The 20,464-nt window shown below is 42.7% G+C and overlaps 1 protein-coding gene across 2 annotated transcripts in view; it reads right to left on the bottom strand.

Annotated features, from left to right (window-relative positions):
* Nucleotides 1–3,120: 3,120 nt before the first annotated feature.
* SUCLG2 (succinate-CoA ligase GDP-forming subunit beta) overlaps nt 3,121–20,464 on the bottom strand; it is a 275,276-nt gene continuing 257,932 nt past the window's right edge. For both annotated transcript variants that reach the window (XM_054978337.1, XM_054978338.1), the window contains exon 11: nt 3,121–4,846. In XM_054978337.1, the coding sequence (XP_054834312.1) occupies nt 4,731–4,846 (116 nt within the window). In that variant the 3' untranslated portion in view covers nt 3,121–4,730. The remainder of the gene's footprint in view (nt 4,847–20,464) is intronic.

The raw sequence follows: 20,464 nt of genomic DNA, 5'->3' as shown, positions 1-20,464 counted from the left end.
TGGCAATGAGTAGTTCTGCTCTTCCTTCCCCAAACCTGCCAGACTGCTGCACCACTGCCTTGGTGGCCAAGGAGAAGTTGTGGGAGCCAGTGGCTCCTGCTCCTCCCGCTGGCCATCCAATTGCTTTGCCTCTCACCTGAAGCATAAGGAACACCATCATTAGTCTTATGGTGTGCTGAAAACTATTCTGGCTGCGAGATAGAACAGAACTGCACAGTGGCCCCAAACCTATTGTGCACTCAGAGTTGATTCTCTTTTGTATGAAATGCCACAAAATTCTGCTGCGGCATGTATGTGCAGGGTGCTGAAGTTTCTCTGTGTGTGTGTGTGCGTGCATGCATGCGTTAAGTACCTTCAAGTTGCAGCCGACTTATGAGGACACCATTGGGTATTCTGGACCAAAGGTGGTCAGAGGTGCTTTCCCATTGCCTGCCTCTGAGTAGCAACCCTTGACTTTCTTGGTGGACTCCCATCCAAGTACTAACCAGGGCCAACCCTGCTAGCCTGGGCTATCCAGATTAGGGTGCTGAAGATCCCCCATTGCTGAAGACGTTTTAAAGAATTCAGAATAAGAACCTGATCTTGAGTCCTTTGGAGGCAGATTGGGTATAAACAAACATATATTCCAAAACACTTTTAGGGGAATTAATGGGTTTGACTGCCTGACCTTACTCTTCAACAATGTCTTGTACTCTCATAATAGAAAGCTCAGAGTTTTCATTTGCTCACTGGTGGATCTTACATCAGGCAGTCTGTCTTATGTGGAAAGTTCTCTGAACCTTCCTATACTAGAGTGTTTGCAGGTACTTTGCCACTGTCTTGCCTTCCTGGTGATGACTTGTGTCTGCTCAGCAAGTGCTCAGAAGTCCATTTAGGAAATGCAAAGACTCCTCTAAATTCCTCTCATGTTACCTTCCCAAACTGTAGCTAATTCATATTTCTGTCACTTACTGGCTTCATTATTCTCCCCCTCATCTAAAATAAATTAGTCTTGATTTTAATGCGATTATCCTTCTATAACCATCCTAGGGAAAATATTTCTACTTTTCTCCCCCTATAGAATTTAGAGGTATAGCTTCCTGCATTGCTATGCTATAGTCCAGTTCAATCAGACAAGCTTTCAGTGGCAGGAACTGTCCTTGGATACATAGTATTATAGGGTGCTGATCTAAGATTAGAGATCATGTACTACTATAAATAAATAGTGGCTTAGATCCCTCTGAGTTTTTCAGCGGCAGAAGGATATTAACTTTTGGAGCACAACTTTCTCAAAGCCGCTCTCCCATGGCAGCCTGAAATGCCACCCAAAATCTTGTTCCTTGGGGAGGAGCATTTCAAATTGCCATGGGAAGGAGGAACAAAGAAGAGAAACTTCTGCCACTGAAAAACTCCAGTGAATCTAAGGCAATGTTTAGGAATATCAAATGGAATCCTCTAATTTCTGCTCATCTCACCACAAATCAAATGCTTTTCACAATCACACACACTCAGCTCCATTTCACTGTTCAGTGATCAATCAATGTACATTCATGTGTGAACTGGACGTATAACAGGATTGGTATGCCCAGATTCCTTCTGAAAGAACCAGATACTGATGTCTTTCTAAACCTTCCACAATGACAAATTCCAGAGTATTAGTTTGCAGCGGCCAAAATAATGAAGTTTCGGTTCAGACATTGTGTAAAACCATGGTTTAGTTTAATTAAACCAACTGTGGTTAGTGAGATTATCTTAATGCAGTGGTGTCCATCAAATCAGGACCTGGATGGCTTATTAACCACAGTTAGCATTGATTATGGTTTTGCATGATGCTTGGATGCAGACATCTTGGTATAATCCTGGTTTGATGTTGGCTTGTTTTCTGGGGACGCCTTTGCATGCAGGCAAGAAAGAGGAGGGAATGAAACCAACGTTTGAGTGTGTGTTGAATGCTGGTTTCACAAGCTACCCATAGTTAAAATAAACCATGGTTTCACATGATGTCTGAACCAACCAAAGAGCCTTCTGGCACCATAAAGTTTAACACAGTTCGTGTGGCATAAGATCCCACTTCATCAACTGCACAAGAAGTTACATCGTCTGCAGTGTATGCGATTTGATCATTTAACCCTTTCATGCTCAAAATGGTAATTCACACAGGTAAAAGGTAATGCAAGCACCGAGTCATTACTGACCCATGGGGGGACATCACATCATGACGTTTTCTTGGCAGGCTTTTTACGGGGTGGTTTGCTATTGCCTTCCCCAGCCATCTACACTTTACCCCCAGGAAACTGGGTACTCATTTTACCGACCTCGGAAGGATGGAAAGCTGAGTCAACCTTGAGCTGGATATCTGAACCCAGCTTCCGCCAGGATTGAACTCGGATTGTGAGCAGAGCTTGGGCTGTAGTACTGCCGCTCACCACTCTGCGCCACGGGCTCTTATAACTGACACAGAAGCACCGGCTTTTTTAAGGATCGGTTATTCTGCCACACTCTAAAATTAAACTATTGCATATTACTGTCTTCAACTGCAATGCAGGAAAAAATATGTCTCAACTATTAAGATTAAATCGAAAAGATTCATTCACTCTCCTTTTCTGTCATTGTATTTAGTTAAAAGCAGCCAGGGGACAGTGCTGGAACAGAGCAGCAGTCTTGGCAGAGATCTCTTCTTAATTCTTCCCTATGCCACTTACCCATGCAAATGGCCCCTAATCCAAGCTATTTGTCCACAAAGGCCATAATGGCACTTCTCACCCAACATCCATACAGACCACCCTAGACTGGCTTTTTGCATTTATTAGCTCTAACAAATATAGCTCCCTTGAACAGATATTGGAAAGGTGGGATGTAAATGGGCTAAGCAAATAAATACAACATTTAAAAGAGGGAGACCAGATTTTGGGTTCTTTTGCACCTTGTCTGGTTCGTTCCATGGTTTGGGAGGCTGATTACTGTCCAAGCAGGGATTCTGTTGTGAGGTGGCAATCTGAAAAAGCAAAGATCTCTTAATTTTTTCCTATACTGAACTATATTCTCCCTGAATTTATTCAACAGCTCAATATATTTGTAGAAATCTCTCAAAATCATTTGCAATTAAGTTTCTTAAACAACACAACGTTGGCAACAACTAGAGACTTAACAATTAGCAATTTATTAGATAAATTTCATCTTTATTAAATTACAAAGTTTTCACATCTTTACCGAATATTATTGAAAAAGATTCCAAACCTAATTTCTGGTTTGTGTCAGTGGTACCATGTTGCTTATATCTCTATTTCCTGATTGGATAATTCGTGCAAATAACCAACATCTACAACAAAGTGGCCTACTGGAGTCAAATCTTTGATTTCTATAAATTTCTTTCATGGTGAAACTTTTTTTGCATGCATGTTTTTCACACAATAAAAGCACAATCAAGTCGACATTAAGTACTTTTCTGTTCAAAAACCTTCAAACTGAGTGTAAAGTACACGCTTGAAACATTTCCACTGAAGTCAATGGAAATTAGATGGTGCTTATCTTTAGCTAGATCATACCTCATTTTTTCATTTAACTTTCCTTTTTTGCATTACAGGATTCACCCTAAAGAATATTTATTCTTCATTTTGCTATGAACGGCAATTTTACTACTACGCACATTGATTCCAGAAGCTTATAGTCAGTTACTGGACACATGGCACTACCACATGAGGATGTAGTATGTTTCCCCTTCAATGCTGAAAAGTATTCACATGATTTGAAACTCATTCATTCATAGTATAGCATATAAACGAGATGTTTCCACACTTTCTATTTTTCATGGGGTGTGAGGTATATACTGAGCATCAAAGCACAACCATTTCATTAAGGCATGTGTGAAACAAGCACATTTTCAAAATGAAAAAAACAAACAAACCATTCCCATTGATTTGGCTCAAATGACATAATTGGAACAATTTGAAAAGTTCATAAAAAAACGTACTGGTTGGGATCCAAAGAGCTGCTTCTGGCATATCCAGGACAGCGGACACACTCAGTAGGACTGTGGCCTGTTCCCTTTCAAGCAGAAGGCCTCATGTCTAGGGCCTGTGTCAGGAGCTGGCATTGTACAGCACTTTGCCGTGACTCATAATTTCTCTTGTTTGCAGCTGTCATGTACTTGCTGGCTCCATCTGAGAGACCATTTATCTCACTATCTCACTCTGGATGGCAGAGAGGGTTAGACCCAAAGGGAGAGGTTAAAGGAGTAGGGCAGGGGCAAAGCTGTGGACTAATCAGAGAGAGTGGTCCACCGCAGGCATCATGCTAAAGGGCCCTCGAAAAAACACAAGGCCATATCCCCCTTGGGTGCCTGGAACTAATGGTACAGTTCTTTAGATCCTGGTCCAATTATTGACATGTCTGAACTGTTAGCCTTTTGCTAGTGTTTGGATAATAAAGATATACAAAGTATCTTGGAAAAATTAGAAGTTCAAGAACAATATTACACAAGAAACCTGAATGGTGACATCCGTAGTTACTCGTTAGTACAGCTGCTCACAGACCAGTTGGAATAATTTGAAAAGAACAGGACCTGTGGCTTCAGTACTAAAACAGATCTGAACTTCAACACATTGAACAGTTTGTAAATTCAGTATATGACAGACAGGTGAAGTCTAACCTTACTTATGGTTGGGAAAAAAAAGAATCCTAAATATATAATTTGAGGCAACACTGGGAATGTCATCTGTTGTGAATTGGAGATCTCTTTGTTGGCAGTGCCTTTATTTCTTTGTCACACTAGCAACTGCTTTCCTAGCAGCATCTTCAAGGTCACTTGCTGAAGTTATTGGCAGTCCACTTTCACTTAGAATGCGGTGGGCTTCATGAACATTTGTACCTAGAAAAGAAGTAGGGAGACTTAAATAACACATACTGTTAATTCCATTGAGCGAAAACTGTGTAAGGTGGTCTAGGAAGTAGCTTGCAAATACATGTGTTTTTTTATTAGGGATAATGTCCCCCCCCCCCCCAGTCTTTCTACCTTAGCCCCACTGTATCATTTTTACTAGGAATCTTTACTGTTAGACTCAAACATTGTTATACCACTTGCTGACTAAATAGCTTTGTCTTACTAGGACTTGAGGTTAGGGTCAAATTTTATTTTTCAAATTTTATCATGTTTTGTAATAAGCCCACTGATTGACCAAATAGTTCTATTGCACTTGTAATTTGCCTTCAGTCCCAGTGGGAAAGGCAGACTATAAATGGAAATAAATAAATAAACAAACAGGGAGGATTATGATATAAAGTAGTGCTGGGAATGTATGCTAAGTTTTTCCTTTCCCAATGATCTTTGATGTGTCCTGAGCATATCTACGGAACTGTGTGCTTGATTCAGGCTCTGACTAATGTTTTAAACTTAAATAATCAACCTTTATCTAAACTGTAGAGTGTACAAATTTGATAGTTTTCTGGTTTGGTAACTTGGTGAGTTTTGTTTTACTTCTAACAAGACAACACGACTGCTATTATTGTTAACATTCTATTTTGTTTCTGAAAGTACTACATTCTATTCTAGATAGATTCTTAAAAGAAATTATTTTAAATGCTTGATTTGGGGACTGTGAGGTGGATTGAAATTTCAAATATGAATTTCTACAAAATGTGCTCGAGTGTAACTACTAGACGCTGCTAAGCATTTCCTATAGCACCCAGACTGATGCTGCTAGCATTGTGTCCTTATAATCTAAGCAGATCTCTCATTACCCCTCAACTCAGGATATGGAATGATTAAACTATGTACTACCTACATTCCCACCTGGACAATCAAAGAGGTCGCTCTCTTCCAAGAGAAGTCTATTTCCATCCACCAAAGAGAAGCAAAAATAATTTTGATTCTTAAACTTCAAAGATCCAGAAAAGGGTAGCTCCCATAGAACTATCACACTATTAAATGAACATTATAAGATCTTGACAAATATATCAACAGAAAGATTGAATAATGTTTTATGTAAATATATGCATATGGTTCGAGATATCTTGAGAGAGGTAATTAAGGTTAATACAAGGAAGATAATAAACACTGATTTTCCCTGAAGAACTAAATCACCTACATATACTGTAAATTTTCTAGATGCTGAAAAAGCATTTGATAGATCTAAATGGCCATTTTAAAAGAATCTTGAAAACTTTTGATATAGGCCCAAATTGATGGGTTGGGTTGATTTATGTATCTCCCTTCACTAGATTAACATGTTTGAATTTAAGATGAGTGAAGCAGGAATGCTGTTTCTTGCCAATGTTAATTAATCTTTCCAAAGAAATTATGATAATTTTGAGTGAGAAAGAAGGGCGTCTTTCTGGATGTGGAACATATTAATGATTACAATTGCCTTTATACACTGATGACATATTTTCCCCTTTGAATTCTTTTTCAGAGTTAAATGAGATTCTAGTTGCACTTGGCAATAAATACCAGAGATAGTGAACCCAGCAAAGTTGAAATTATGGGTAAATATAGATCCTTCAAGAAGATACTTGAAATATTACCTTATTAGCAATAAGCTTAGCTATTGAAATTTCATGTTTAAAAAAGTTCTTGATTATATCAGATTACATAACACTGATTACATCAGACACAGCAACACTGAAGTATTTTGGACAGGTTATACAGCAATAAAAATTAAATTCCAGAAATGTTATTATTTTTGACCTTGCAGTATTTATCCAACAAAAGATGTTAAACCAGATGGAAACTTACTTTGATCAGTTTATATGGCTCATGAATCGATATTTTAGGCAACTAACAGTGCAATCCTAAGCAGAGAAACACCAGTCTAAGCCCAGCTTAGTCAGTTTAGACTGGAGTAATTCTGTTTAGGATTGCACTGTAATTGCTGCAAGATGGGACTCTTTCACAAAAAAATTACAACAAATGAAAGAGGAAATGAAGAACATGATTTGACCAAATTCACCCACTTCAAATGATCCTGGGAAGGTAGAGCCTGTAAAACTGATTTATTCTTGCTAATCATATCACATAAGGAAACAATTGTGTAGTACTAGTATGAAATTGTATTATATGGAGTCAGAATGAGCTATTCAAGGGCTGTAGCCAGGAGAGAACATTGCCACCTGAAGACTGTTTTACCCCACATCAGAATTTTTTCATTTGTGGTACAGCCGTTTTAATTTGGAAAACAGGAGCTTATTTTGAGGTAAACCCCACCCCCTGGTACTAAAGTCTGTGATCAAGAAATGCAAAAACTCCATTTTGGGGGCTGCATCCTCTGTGGTTAAATTACTTGGGGTCAAGATCCCCTCAGCCACTCTCCCTCCCCATTTTAAAAGGCTAGCAGTAAGGTTGCTGTTCTATCACACTGGGAAGGGCTTACTATGGCTCTGAGTTATTCAAACTGGCAGAGGTCAGTCTTTTCTATCTCTGGTACTTGGGGTCTGTTTAACTGAAGATGCTGAACTTGGGACCTTCAATATGCAAAACTGGTACTCTAAGAAGCAGATCCCATCAGATACCTGATGGAGCTTCTAAATCTGTTTGGCTGTAATTCATCCAGAAGATTATCGACACAGTACATTTTCTGGGGTATAAACAAGACTTTCGAATCTCAGGGCTATATTAGTTGATACATCGTTCAGTCAACATAAGAATTGTAGCTGCTGGAAAAACAGGGATGGGAGGGGGTTTCCAATAAATTAAAAGAGACGTTTCAGGAAAGTGTGCGTTACAGTCTGTCAAACTCCTATACAAGGCAAGAACATAGCTAAATGAGAGGAGATTAATTAAAAGAGAGGACTGATTGTTGCTCACATCCTGTAGCTCTTTGTTCATTAATGCTGCAAAAAGACAGGCCCAGTTGAATCGTTCTGGCAGAGCGATCACATAAATTTCATCTCTCCCCAGCAATCTCTCCTGTGTTTTGATGCCATACATCCAAGCACCTTCTGACAACAATGGTACCTTTTCACTTGCTTGGTGGAAAGGTGATGGATAAGTCAAAGGGTCTGACAAAAAAGGGAGACAGGCCCTCTCCTAGTGTCCAAACTCAGGAGGTTTTAAAAACCACAAATATTTATGCCAGGAACAGTGATTAATGCAGAAATGACAGGTACATTCATGGAGTACTGAGACCCCCATAGTGGAAGTCTCACTTCTACTATGGGTGAAAGAAACAGTCAACAGATATTCTATTGAGAATCCACACACCCTGAAAACAGGTTCTGTTTGCTTTCTGCCACTTTCTTCCTGTGCCCATAATGGACTCCCAAATGCAAGCTTCCAAAAGGCAAATACCATTTTGACCTCACTCTCTTTCTTCCTTTGCTATTAGATTGCAATTAATATCCTCTTCTTATTTGACAATTTGTAGCTCTTTCAGCCCTTTTAATCAGAGATCATCTTACACGAATGCACAACATTGTTAGTCATTCCAAAGACTATTACATACCTATAATAAATGCACCTATCATAAATAATCCATCTGGTTGTTCAAGAATAATATTTCATTTTTTCACAAAAAGTTGTTGAACTTTTTCAAATATATCTCAAGACAATTTTTTTAGACTGGGGGAGGGTTAAATTTTTTTATAGGGATTTGCCAAATGGCAGCAAACCGTACCAGTAATACAACATGTCTGCAGTACTCTGATTTCTTGCATCAGTTTAATAATATAGCCTTGACTGAGACACTTCTCAGCCAGTGTTGGAACATTCCAAGCAGTCTGGAAATGACAAAGGTCATTGCAACTGAGATACATAAACTGCTAACTTCCATGTTGGTCTTGGTCATAGGAGACGGTTGTAGTTTCAAAAGATACTTCATATAAAGCCCTAAATGGACTGGGACCAACATACCTGAGGGACCACCTCTCCCCGTATGTGCCCTGGAGAGCACTTAGATCAGCAGGAAAACATCTACTGGTGGTCCTGGGCCCCAGGGAGGCTCAACTGGCCTCGACCAGGGCCAGGGTGTTTTTAGTCCTGGCCCCAACCTTGTGGAACTCTCTTTTCGGCGGGACTGCAAGACAGAGATGTTCTGCCAGCCATATGGTTGAGGCCAGCACTTAGATCTACTGAATTAGCCTTCCTGCCAGTGTCCTATCAGCCGGGGGGGGGGGGCATATGACCAATTGCCCCCATGTATGAGTAGGTAAAGGTAAGTAAAGGTAGTCCCCTCTGCAAGTACTGAGTCATTACTTACCCATGGGGGGATGTTGCATCAAAATCTTTTCTTGGCAGACTTTTTACGGGGTGGTTTGCCATTGCCTTCCCCAATCATCTACACTTTACCCCCAGGAAACTGGATACTCATTTTACCGACCTCGGAGAGATGGAAGGCTGAGTCAATCTTGAGCCGGCTACCTGAATCCAGCTTCTGCAAGGATCGAACTCAGGTCGTGAGCAGAGCTTGGGCTGCAGTACTGCTGCTTACCACTCTGCACCATGAGGTTCTTATGAGTATGTGGTTTGGAACATCAATTCCACATCTCTACCCCTACTCCTCCTTTTATGGGTTGTGGGGAAGGACAAATGGAATCCTCTTCGGGGCATTAGAAGTGAGATCATAGAGCCTGTTTTATGCCACTGAATTTAGAGTATGAACCTGTGATTTTATTGTTTTTTATTGTAGGAGAGAGTGGATTATGAATTTAACAACAACATCAAAAACAAGAAGAAGAAGAAGAAGAAGAAGAAGAAGAACACTCTCAGTAAACAGGATCCAAATTCAGATGGCAACAGAATTTAGACATTTGGCATTTAGATTCTAAGTATTTCTGTCACAACATTAGGACAGTCTAGTACAGCTGTTAAAAGACTGGTTTGGGAGACCCAAGTTCAAAACTAAGCTACCTAACAAAGCTTTGTGGGTGAATTGCATGTTCTTGAGCTACTCATTCCATAATCTTAGGGCAGGCTACATATCACACAAGGTTGTTGTGAAAATAAAAGGGATGAGGGAGAAGGGAGAGCCTTGTTCATTCTGTATTCTTTAGATAAAAATGTTAAAAAACTCTTAAATCCTGCAGAACCATCCAGTGCCTTCTCATGACTTTTTGTATACATAATATGTCCCATATGTCCCATACCGATTTGTTGGTGTAAGTAAGCAAGTCTTCAATGCTACAGCCAAAATTTATAACTCAGTTCCCCAATACTTCTGCTGCAGCCTTCAGGGAGATGCAGGTTGTCCAAGAAGTTCTGATGTTGTACGATAGACCTAGTGCTTTAGTACATGCTGTTTTGCATCATGAGATGACAAGCAAGATTACATGCTATTCTTTCCTTAATTCTTCCTCCCCATAGCCCCTATACAATGTTCCTTGTCCCTCTGCCATGTAAAAACGTTTAACTGGGTAATCATTTGAGAGATTTACCTCAAAATAATGTTAACGAATGTTTGCAATTTTCTCTAATTATACCTCTCGATTATAAACCATGAAGAAAGCATGCTTTCTACTGTATTGACAATGTCTCCAGAACGTACTGGACTGTTGAGAGCACTATTGACAGTCAGATATAGCTAAAACAGCACACCATGCAGATAGCTGTGACAACAGAGATGAGAGTATATTTCAAAAGTTGGCAGAGGCCAGTGAACCTGTTCCTTGCCCCTTTTGTTTGGAACAGGAGCATTCACACATGTCTTGTTCGAAATGAATGCCAAAATCACACTGAAAATGTGCTGGAACATTGAGGGTGATTTTCTGCAACAGAACCAGAAGCCCTCAATCTTCCAGTAAGTTCAGTGCCCACACAATGAACAGGGAGCCAATACGGATGGTATCTCAGCAGGGAGCAGTTCTTTCTCTCCAGCTTGACTAGAATACATGGCTATCCTACAAGAACAACACTGGCACCACAAGTAGATCCACTGGTGAAAATATTCAGGCTGCGATTAAATGCACTGTGCACCTAGATTTCTATAGGGCCTTTAAAAAATGAACGGAACAAGCAGGAAAGATGCTCATGAAGACAAGAACTGTTCAGCTCCTTGTTTTTATTTAAATCCTGAGGTTTAGGAGTGGGGGGTGGGGGGGTGGGGAGAGTGCCAGAGCCCAGCAGAATGAAACTTTTTTTGATGCCATGAAAAGAACAAGTCAAAATGCAAACATTACGAGTGGTTCTATGCCCTGTCTGTTGCCCTTCCAATGTGTGATACAGGATGCTGGACTAGATGGACCCCTGCTCTGATCCATCGAGGCTCCTATATTCAGAAATTTTAAGTAGGTCCCATGTCTAAACTGACTATATTTTTCAGGGATCACTTGCAAAGTAACTCCATGCTGCTTCTCCCCTCCACATCATAAAATGCAGGAATCACATATCACATTTTGTCATGTATGGTATTTATAAATATGCCCTGACCTGGATGGTTCAGGTGAGCCTTATCTTGTCAGATCTTGGAAGCTAAGCAGGGTCAGCCCTGAGTAGTACTTTAACCAAGGAAGTCCAGGGTTGCGAGGCAAAGGCGGGCAATGGCAAACCACCTCTGTTAGTCTCTGGACTTGAAAAGCCCAGCAGGGGTTCCAAAAGTCAACTGTGACTTGATGGCACTTTAATTACACACACAAACATATATCAGTTATGACTGAGAGTCAAGCTACAAGTGACGCCTGACACAGGTCGGACACTTGTCAGCTTCCCTCAAGTTTGATGGGAAATGTAGGTGTCCTGGTCTTGTAGCTTGGCTCTCCATTTAATTGAAGTTTACAGAGCGGCAGTCTATGGGAGGGAGAACATGCAGTCGGGAGGGGAGTGCAGGCATCGGGCTCTTGCTGGGCGCCCCCCTTCCCCTCCGCTGTGTGTGTGTGTGGGGGGAGTGTTCTGTAAACTTTAATTAAATGGAGAGTCAAGCTGTAAGACCAGGACGCCTACACTTCCCATCAAAACTTGAGGTAAGCTGACAAGTGTCCAACCTGTGTCAGGCGTCACTTGTAGTTTGGCTCTGAGCAACAGGCTGTATTTCACTGCCAGGTCACACAATGTACAGAGGCAAACTCAAATTTGCCACGGAGTTTTCCCTTTGAGCTGTCCCTGCTCCTCCTCATTCTGCTGCTGTCTCCTTCCCTCATGAACCCACGACAGAATTGCAACCCACTTTTTGGTCACTCCCGACTCACAGTTTGAGAAGCACTGAACTATGCACAATGTTTAGCAGATCAATGTTGTTAAAAGCAAGACAGACGTATTAGAAACTGCTGAAGATAGTTCTACTGAAAGCAAATTGACTGTATTCCTCATCCACAAAAATAGCTCTGGAGATGCATAAACCAACTTCAGGGCTGTTTTTAGTGATAGGGAGTACAATCAGTTTGTTTTCAGTAGAATCTGAATGAGGGTATAATCAAAAAAGCATTGGACAGAATCTTCAATAAGATAAAGACTTTCTTTCTGGAGATAGTTAAAAAAAATCCCTCACTGAACTAAACTAACATTAACCTCCTGCCACTGGATGGTGTCAGAGAACTATAAACAGACTTCCAAACAAGGCTATCAAAATAATCTGCACTTCACTTTCACTGAAGCAGCTGTTTAACTGAGGAAACGCACAGGATTTGAAGGGAGCTGTGTATTTTCTTCACTTTTCTTACACAATAGAAAAAGATTCCCCTTGATTCGCCTCAAAGTCTACTACAAGCATGGCTGTAGCTGCCCTTCACTGATACCCTTCCAGACTGACTTCAAAGAAATGAATGAGGGAAAGGTCATTATTTCTCCCACAATGCGCAGACTAGAGCCAGGATACAGAGTCTTGCGTATATTTTTCAGTGTATGCATTGCTAGCATCAGAAACATACATGCTGAGCAGGAATAGCAGTTATAAATTCAGAAATAGGGACACATCTATAATGAACAATAAATATTGGCTTCCTAAGGCATCCCTTTTAAGACCATTGCAATATTTAATATATTAGTATGTAAAGGGAGGTTTTTTAGGGTGACTTAAGCACAGTAAGAGTCATGATGACCTTCAAACACTCACCTTGAACCAAGAAAAATCCTGGATGGGCAGGTGGAGGACTCTAGACTAGAGATGGGCATGATTGCCATTACGATCGAAAAATACCCACGATAATGGCGATCGCGCAATCGGGACCCGGTGGATCGGTGCCGTTCACAGGCAACCGATCCAGCGTTCGGGGGGTGCTTGATCAGGGCTTGATTGGGGTGATCGGGCTCGGATTGGGAAGCCAGACACACAGGCGCCAGCAACCTATTCCCCTGGCAATGGAGCCAGGGGAATGCCTGAGCTGTGTTTGCCCTCCTTCTGTCACCCTGGAAACCCCAATGGAAGCCCAGCTTGCCTTGATCAGCAGGGCTTCCTTCCAACCACAGAACAGCAAAGCACTCACCAGTTGGGAGAAGACACCCAGGGGAGGGAGGGGGAAGGGGGTGTTCTGTAGCCATGGGCACTGCAATCTCATCCCTGCAAACCCTGAGAGGCAGCTCTGACGGCCAAACACAGACGAGCGGCCAGACCCCCCGCCCCCTGAGGGGAGGCGGCTCATCGCCATCTCCCCATGCCCGCTGTGCCTGGCGGCCGCCGTCTTCACCCACCATTCATATCTCGCCCGCATGCTCCTTTTTGGCCTGGCGGGTGGGCACATGGGGGGTGCTGCCGTCGAGTGGCCAGACCCCCTGCTCCCTGAGGGGAGGCGGTTCGTTGCCGCCTCCCCGTGCCCGCCAGGCCCGGCGGTCGCCACCACCACCCACCTTCCCACATAGCTGGGAACAGCGGGGCGCCCCTCCGCTTTGGCCTCCCCGATCACGGATCAGAAACGGGAGATGATCGGTGTGGATCGGTGATTTGGGGTCGTTGCCGGCGCTGATCCATGATCAGCTTGATCGGTAATTTTTTTTGGATCGTGCCCACCTCTACTCTAGACCATAGTCACTGATTTTTTAAAATTCTAACAGTTCCATCCTAAGCACAGTTACACGTGTTTAAGACCTCTGAAGCCAACGAGCTTAGGAGGGTGTAATTCCACTTAGAATTGCACTGTAAAATAGTTTGGGGAAAGCCTCTCCTCCTTTAAAAGAAATTGTCACGGTACACATTTTTTAAAAAGTTTGCTTTCTAAAACATTCTTAGGATGGAAGAGATACAGTGCAATCCCAAGCAGAGTTGCGTCCTTCTGAGTTCCCTGAAGTCAATAGGCTTAAGAAGGATATAACCTCTGTTTAGGATTGTACTGCCAGTGACCCAGTTCTGCCTTGGCTATGGTCTTCTTGAGTATGAAGGGCTGGATTAGCCATTTCACTAAGCATGCTATGAAGCTAGGCTCCAGACAATCCCATTGATTAGAGAAAACTTAAGCAGAAGCAGCTTTTCGCAATCTTTGGGAAGCCAAGGGGTGTGAGGCATACCTGCACCAGCTAATTAGGGATGCAGTACATATCCCCAGAGAGCTAGCTATGCTAGCCTGGGACAGTAAAAATAAACAGGACTCCTGTGACACCTTAAACACGAATAAGTGTTTTTCTAGCATACATAAATAGCACCGGCTTTTCACATCTTTGCAGTCTGAGATCACTGCCTGAAATGTTTATTTTTATTTCTATAGTCCGCCTGTCCTTCACGCTGCTCAGGGCAGTGTACATTCTTGTTCCCTCCTCAGCAGTTCAACTTCAGAACCACTCTGAGGGAAATGGGAACATATAAACATGCTTCTGAACAGTCATCATAGAACAACAACAACAACAAAAAGAAGTATTTAGCTAAGTTGTTGTGCAATTAAGCTGGTTATATAGAGTGGGATCACAAGTTCAAATCTGGCCGTGAATATATACTTCATTTATACCCTGCCTTTCTTCCCAATGTTCCCAAACCAGCTTACTTTGTTCTCCTCTCCTCCATTTTATCCTCACAATCCTTCTACTTGTGAAGGAGGTTTGGCTAAAAGTGTGTGACTGATCCAAGGTGGCCCAGCAAGCTTCCCTGGCAGAGTGGGGTGGGTGGGGGGGTTCAACTCTAGGTCTTCCAGATCCTATTCAGACCCTCAAACCACTATACCACACTACGAAACATGATGAGCTCTAGCAAGGTTCCCACTTTCTTGGCTTTCTGCAAACCATGCAAAACTGAAGTATTCAGGAAGGCTTTTTATGCAGGTAAGAGGGCTGAACTGTAACAAAATGGTTCAGAAAGTTGTTTTGGTAAAAGGATAAGGACTGTAGACTATACTACTGTGTGCTGTCTGCTGCTGTAAGTATGCTCCTACAAGGTATTTTCTGCATCATTTAACATGTCATGTTTAATTGCTTATGTCTTGTTTCAGCATTGTTTTAGCTCTGTATCAGATTTCTGCTTGTTTTCAAACTTTCTGCTGTTCAGTGCCCCATTGCACTATACACTGAATGCCCAGCCATAGGTCATACTGATTCATAGTTATTAATCCACCTTGAGTCTCAGAGAAAGGTGAACTCTAAAAAACATAAAATAAAAAATAAAAATAAGCAAACTGAAAGAATATGAAGTAGGTAGCTGACATAATAATTCTACCTAACGGTAGAATTCCGGTACAATATTAGTACAGCAAGGGAATGAATTTCTGCCTCTCCTTTTAAACGATATAATTTGAACGCTGGGATATCAGGAAGTGGTATCATACAGGTGATTGCCTCACAATCATCCCAATAATTCTTCAACCCCCTTCCCTTTCATATGCTGCTGTTATGCAGCCATTTGACAAAGTTATGGCTTAGTTGTGAATCAACTTGTGCTCAGTAAGGGTTCCCTGAGCTGGAAAACCTTTCCTATCTATTAGGAGCACGGCATTCCAGAAGATTTATGAAATCTCACCACACATTTCAGTGCAGAATATTCATTACTTCTTAAGTCACTAACAAAGTTATTGATTTGAGCAGGTATTTATAAAGCAAGGTATTTATAAAAGTATTTCTTTGCAAGTTAGCTACCCTGGATTCCGATCAACTACTATGCAGCCGAGACAGCTGCTGTGTATGTGCTACATACTCTCTCTCAAATTCACGCTGCTGCCATCTTGAAATATTTTTGAGGCATCTGACATATGTAGGTTGCAATCAAGGCATGGTAGTTTCATTACAAGAGTCAGTGTAATTAGTGGTTAAAGTGTCAGATTAGGTTCTGGTAGACCCAGGTTCAAATCCCTAGTCTGCCATGGATGTCAGCTGGGTGACCTTGGGCCAGTCACACACTCACAGCCTAACCTACCTCTCAGGGTTGTTGTGAAGATAAAACAGATGAGGAGAATAATGTAAACTGCTTTGGGTCCCCCCCCCTCTCCGGGGAGATGAAATAAAATAAATATATACGTAAAATGTATACATAATGGAGTTATCCAACTGAGACTAGCCACTGTACAATATGGCTAACATATATCTTCCAATGTGAATAAGCCCGGTTCTAATACCTAAAGGAATAGACCTGGTCTATGGGGCCCAACAACAGAAAGGGAGGGACTGGGTATACTTATTGGGGACTGAGGGGGGGGCGCTAAGGTGGCCTGTCTAAGTTTTTTAAACATACTCTGGTCTGACTTGAATGCCAATGGTTCAAGAGTTTTATTTTTGAAGGCGACCTTGACCCAGTTAATCTCTCCCACATGAGACCATGTGTATGTAGACAACATGTTATAAATTTATATAAGAATTAGATACTTAAGCCCTGCTGATCTGTTCATACGACAACATGGCAGAATGGGCTGTACCAGGCTGTTGGTGGGGAGTATAATTTTTAACAAATATTCCCAATGTGAAAAACTGTAAGGAAAAAACTAGCATACCACAGAGAAAGAGATTGTGGCTTGGCTGCTCCTAGTTCTGCTAACTTTTTATTTTCAGGGAAGTTTTTTTTCGTGTGTGTGTGTCATGGCCCAGTCTGAGAGTGAGGTCTCCTCTGGAGGAGAGGAGCCTCGTGTAGCCAGCCAGGACTCCTCAGGAGAAGAGGAGCCCTGTGTAGCCAGCCTTAGCCCTGATTCAGCAGAAGCCAGCAATCAGGAGCAACACCTGCTGGCTGACCAGAGCTTGCAGCCAGCAGCTGAGACACCAGCACCCTCTAGCTCCAATACCACAGGGGAAGCTCAGCCAGGGACTTCTACAGGTGCAGCGTAGCCAAGAGCCTCCACCCCCCCAGGTTCACCCACGCCCAAGGAACGCCGCAGGCAGCACCAGTGACTGGAACTGCAGGAGAGACGGTGCAGTGCTCGCCTCTTGAGGCAACGCCAGCTGCTGGAGAGTGATGATGAGTAGCGTCAGGATGGAGCCCCAGCAGCTGGCTGAAAACCACGCCTGGCTATAAGAGCCAGTCTGGGGGGAACTGCTGGGCGTGGAAGCAATGTGTCTATTGCCTGCAACCACTCCGTGTTCTGTGAACCTTGCCCGTGCCTGCTTTTGGACCTGACGCTATCGGTGACTGATCTTGGACTATGCCTGACCTCGCTCTTGGACTCTGGACTCACTCCTGGCTTTATCTTATGCTCTGACCACCGGTTGGACTTGGCTTTCGCTCTTGGAACTCCCCTTTGACTTTGGCCTTAAGGCTTGGACTTGAACCACCCTGCTTGGGCTAGCCCAGCCCAGCCCAGCCCGTGACAGTGTGTGTGTGTGTGGTCAAAAATGTGATTGCCACCTGCAGTCTGAAATGGCACAGTCCACACTAACCACTATGGAACTGTAACAATCTCATTCTGCTCCAGTGTGTGGACCAAACCAGAGCCTCAATAACATACAATAATAACATTTGATTTATACACTGTCCTTCAGGACAACTTAATGCCACACTCAGAGCAGTTTACCAACTGTGTTATTATTATCCTCATGACAATCACCCTGTGAGATAGGTGGGGCTGAGAGAGCTCTAGAAGAGCTGTGACTGACCCAAGGTTACCCAGCTGGCTTCAAGCAGAGAAGTGGGGGATCAACCCTAGTTCTCCAGGTTAGAGCCCTGCCACTCTTAACCATTACACCAAACTTGATCTGATCCAGTGGTTTCTTGTAGGTGGGAGCCCTCATAACCACACGCAGGTGTATTATTCACAGTGTCCTCCTCAGTTCACTGTAGTGGAGCGGACAGGTGCATGCATGCCTAAAGGAATTCACAGGTAGAACTGTTTCTCTACTACAACGGACAGTGAGATTTGAATTGTACTGCAGTTCTGTCTAAGTATTAGATTGAAGGAGAGACTACAGACCTACAGTTAAAATCAAGAATGTAAGCTAGTCACTCCTGTTCCTTAAAAAACAAAAAAGAACTTGTTTCTGAGCTGGTGACTTCTGTTACCATTTTCAAACAGAATAATCCTTTATCATCCACTAGTAAAACAGGCTGTAATTATTATATAGCTGAGAACAAAGATTTGCCCAAGAAATCCTGCTAAATCAAGACAGACCTGACTGATTAAAACTTTACTCATCAAGACATTTGTAATACATTGCACAGGGGCAAACAGCTTTTAATGTGCAGGTCACAAATCTGGTAAGATTTATGGGAATAATCGCAAACCTGCAGTGGGAGAAGGTATCAAACAGACAACGGAATGCACCTGACCCAGTCACTCTTATCAAAAAGAACATGTGATAGGCTGTATTTTATAATGGCTTGGATCGTGATAGGCTGTATTTTATAATGGCTTGGATCCTGTGACTCTCTTTGGCTAGGTTTTCCTTCATGGGAGAAAGGCTCCCTCTAGTGGAGGATGATGGAAATCCTTGTTGCAGGAAGGCTTGGTGGAAGGGTGAGAAGGGCTCCAACTCCGAGTCTTTGGATCACTATTGTTGCCATTTGCCATTATTTACTTAAACTAGTTTTACTTCCCTATCACTTGATGAGGACTCAGAAAAGAAGCAAATATGATTAAGTGACTGGGACTGACTGATCCACTTCAACTAGCTCATAGGCAGCTCTCTCCTGTACCTAGCTACTGCCTTTGATACAGTAGACCATGCCATCTTGTTGAGGTGCCTGGAGGCAGAAATGGGTATCAAGGGATATGGCTTAGACTGGTTTAAATAGTTTCTCTTAGAACGGACTGTGTTAGCTGCTGGGGACCAACTATCCGCAGAATGAAAATTATTTGCAGGGTTCCACAGGCTGCAATCTTATCCCCAATGTTGTTCAACCTCTGTGTAAAGCCTTTAGAAGAACTCACTCATAGCTATGTCATTGGATGCCATCAATATGCAGATGACACCCAGCTCTATATCTCCCTATCCAAGTCACCATGGGATGCAGTAGAGATCTCAGGTCGCTGTTTGATGGCTGTGATCAAATGGCTTAAGGCAAACAAATTAAATCTGAACCCAGACAAGATAGAAGTGATGCTGGTTGGGAAGGCAGAGATTTTGAAGGACATTGTACTTCCCACTTTTGATGGAGTTCATCTGACCTTTGCAGACTCAATGCAAAACTACAAGTGATGAATGACACAGGTTGGACGCTTGTTAGCTTCCCTCAAGTTTTGATGGGAAATGTAGGCAGCTTGGCAGAATGTTGGACAAGTGGCAGTTGAAAAGTCTGCTGGACAGCAGTCGGAGAGCCAAACTGCAAGACTAGGATGCCTACATTTCCCATCAAAACTTGAGGGAAACTGACAAGTGTCCAGCCTGTGCCATTCGTCACTTGTAGCTTGGCCCTCAGTCAAGAGCCTTGGGGTTATAGTGGATCTAGCGCTACTGCTAGAAAAGCAAATTAAGGTGGCTGCAAAAAAGGCTTTCCGCAAACTCAGCCTAACCGGGAAGATGGCCCCCTACCTCAACATGGTTGATCTGGCCACCTGTATTCATGCCATTGTAAGCAGTCGGCCCGGCCTCCGTCATTTTAATAGCAGTTTTATATGTGGCTGCTTGTAATATTAAAAATGTTCAGGCCACTGGAGTTAAAATGGCTGTTGTTTCACCAGAGGACCTCCAGCAGTTGCTGAATCCTGCCCGGGAGAACATGGCATGCATGGAATGCTGCACAGGAATGCAGAGTGATTGAGAAGCAATTGGATTTACTATCCCTCCGGCCCCACTGGTGCCCAGTGCAACAAAGGTCTTGCAGAGTCATCCCCACTTAGCACATTCCTTTCCCTCTTTCCATGATGAGATCTCCTGTCCATGACTGAAGAGCTAATCAAATGACATTCATAAGTATATACAGTCGTTCCTGGAACAGTGCATTCCCCACCCAAATTCATTAACGTAGCTCTGGTGGACTTCTTCAGCAAACTATCCTTTTTGTGCAGCTCTAGAACTAGTTTTACATTTGTATTCACACGCCCCAGCAGCTACCACTCAAGGCAATCTTATCTTTTGTTAAACCCAGGAACTGACCGTTGTAGTCTTTGTTCTGACTGCTAGGTGGGTTCTCCCACTTCAGGGCACATTTTACCTATAAAGGTAGGCCCTGGCCTCATTCAAATAATGCAAGCTTTCTGGCTTCTCCCTTAGGGTCACTTCCCTAAGCCTCTTGCTCTCTTGGCTGAGGATGCTGGCATTCGAAGCTACTCTCTTCCTCCATGGACTGGACCCCTT

The sequence above is a fragment of the Eublepharis macularius genome, chromosome 4 (assembly GCF_028583425.1).
Source record: "Eublepharis macularius isolate TG4126 chromosome 4, MPM_Emac_v1.0, whole genome shotgun sequence".
Lineage (NCBI taxonomy): Eukaryota > Metazoa > Chordata > Lepidosauria > Squamata > Eublepharidae > Eublepharis > Eublepharis macularius.
This window is presented reverse-complemented; position numbering and strand designations above follow the sequence as displayed.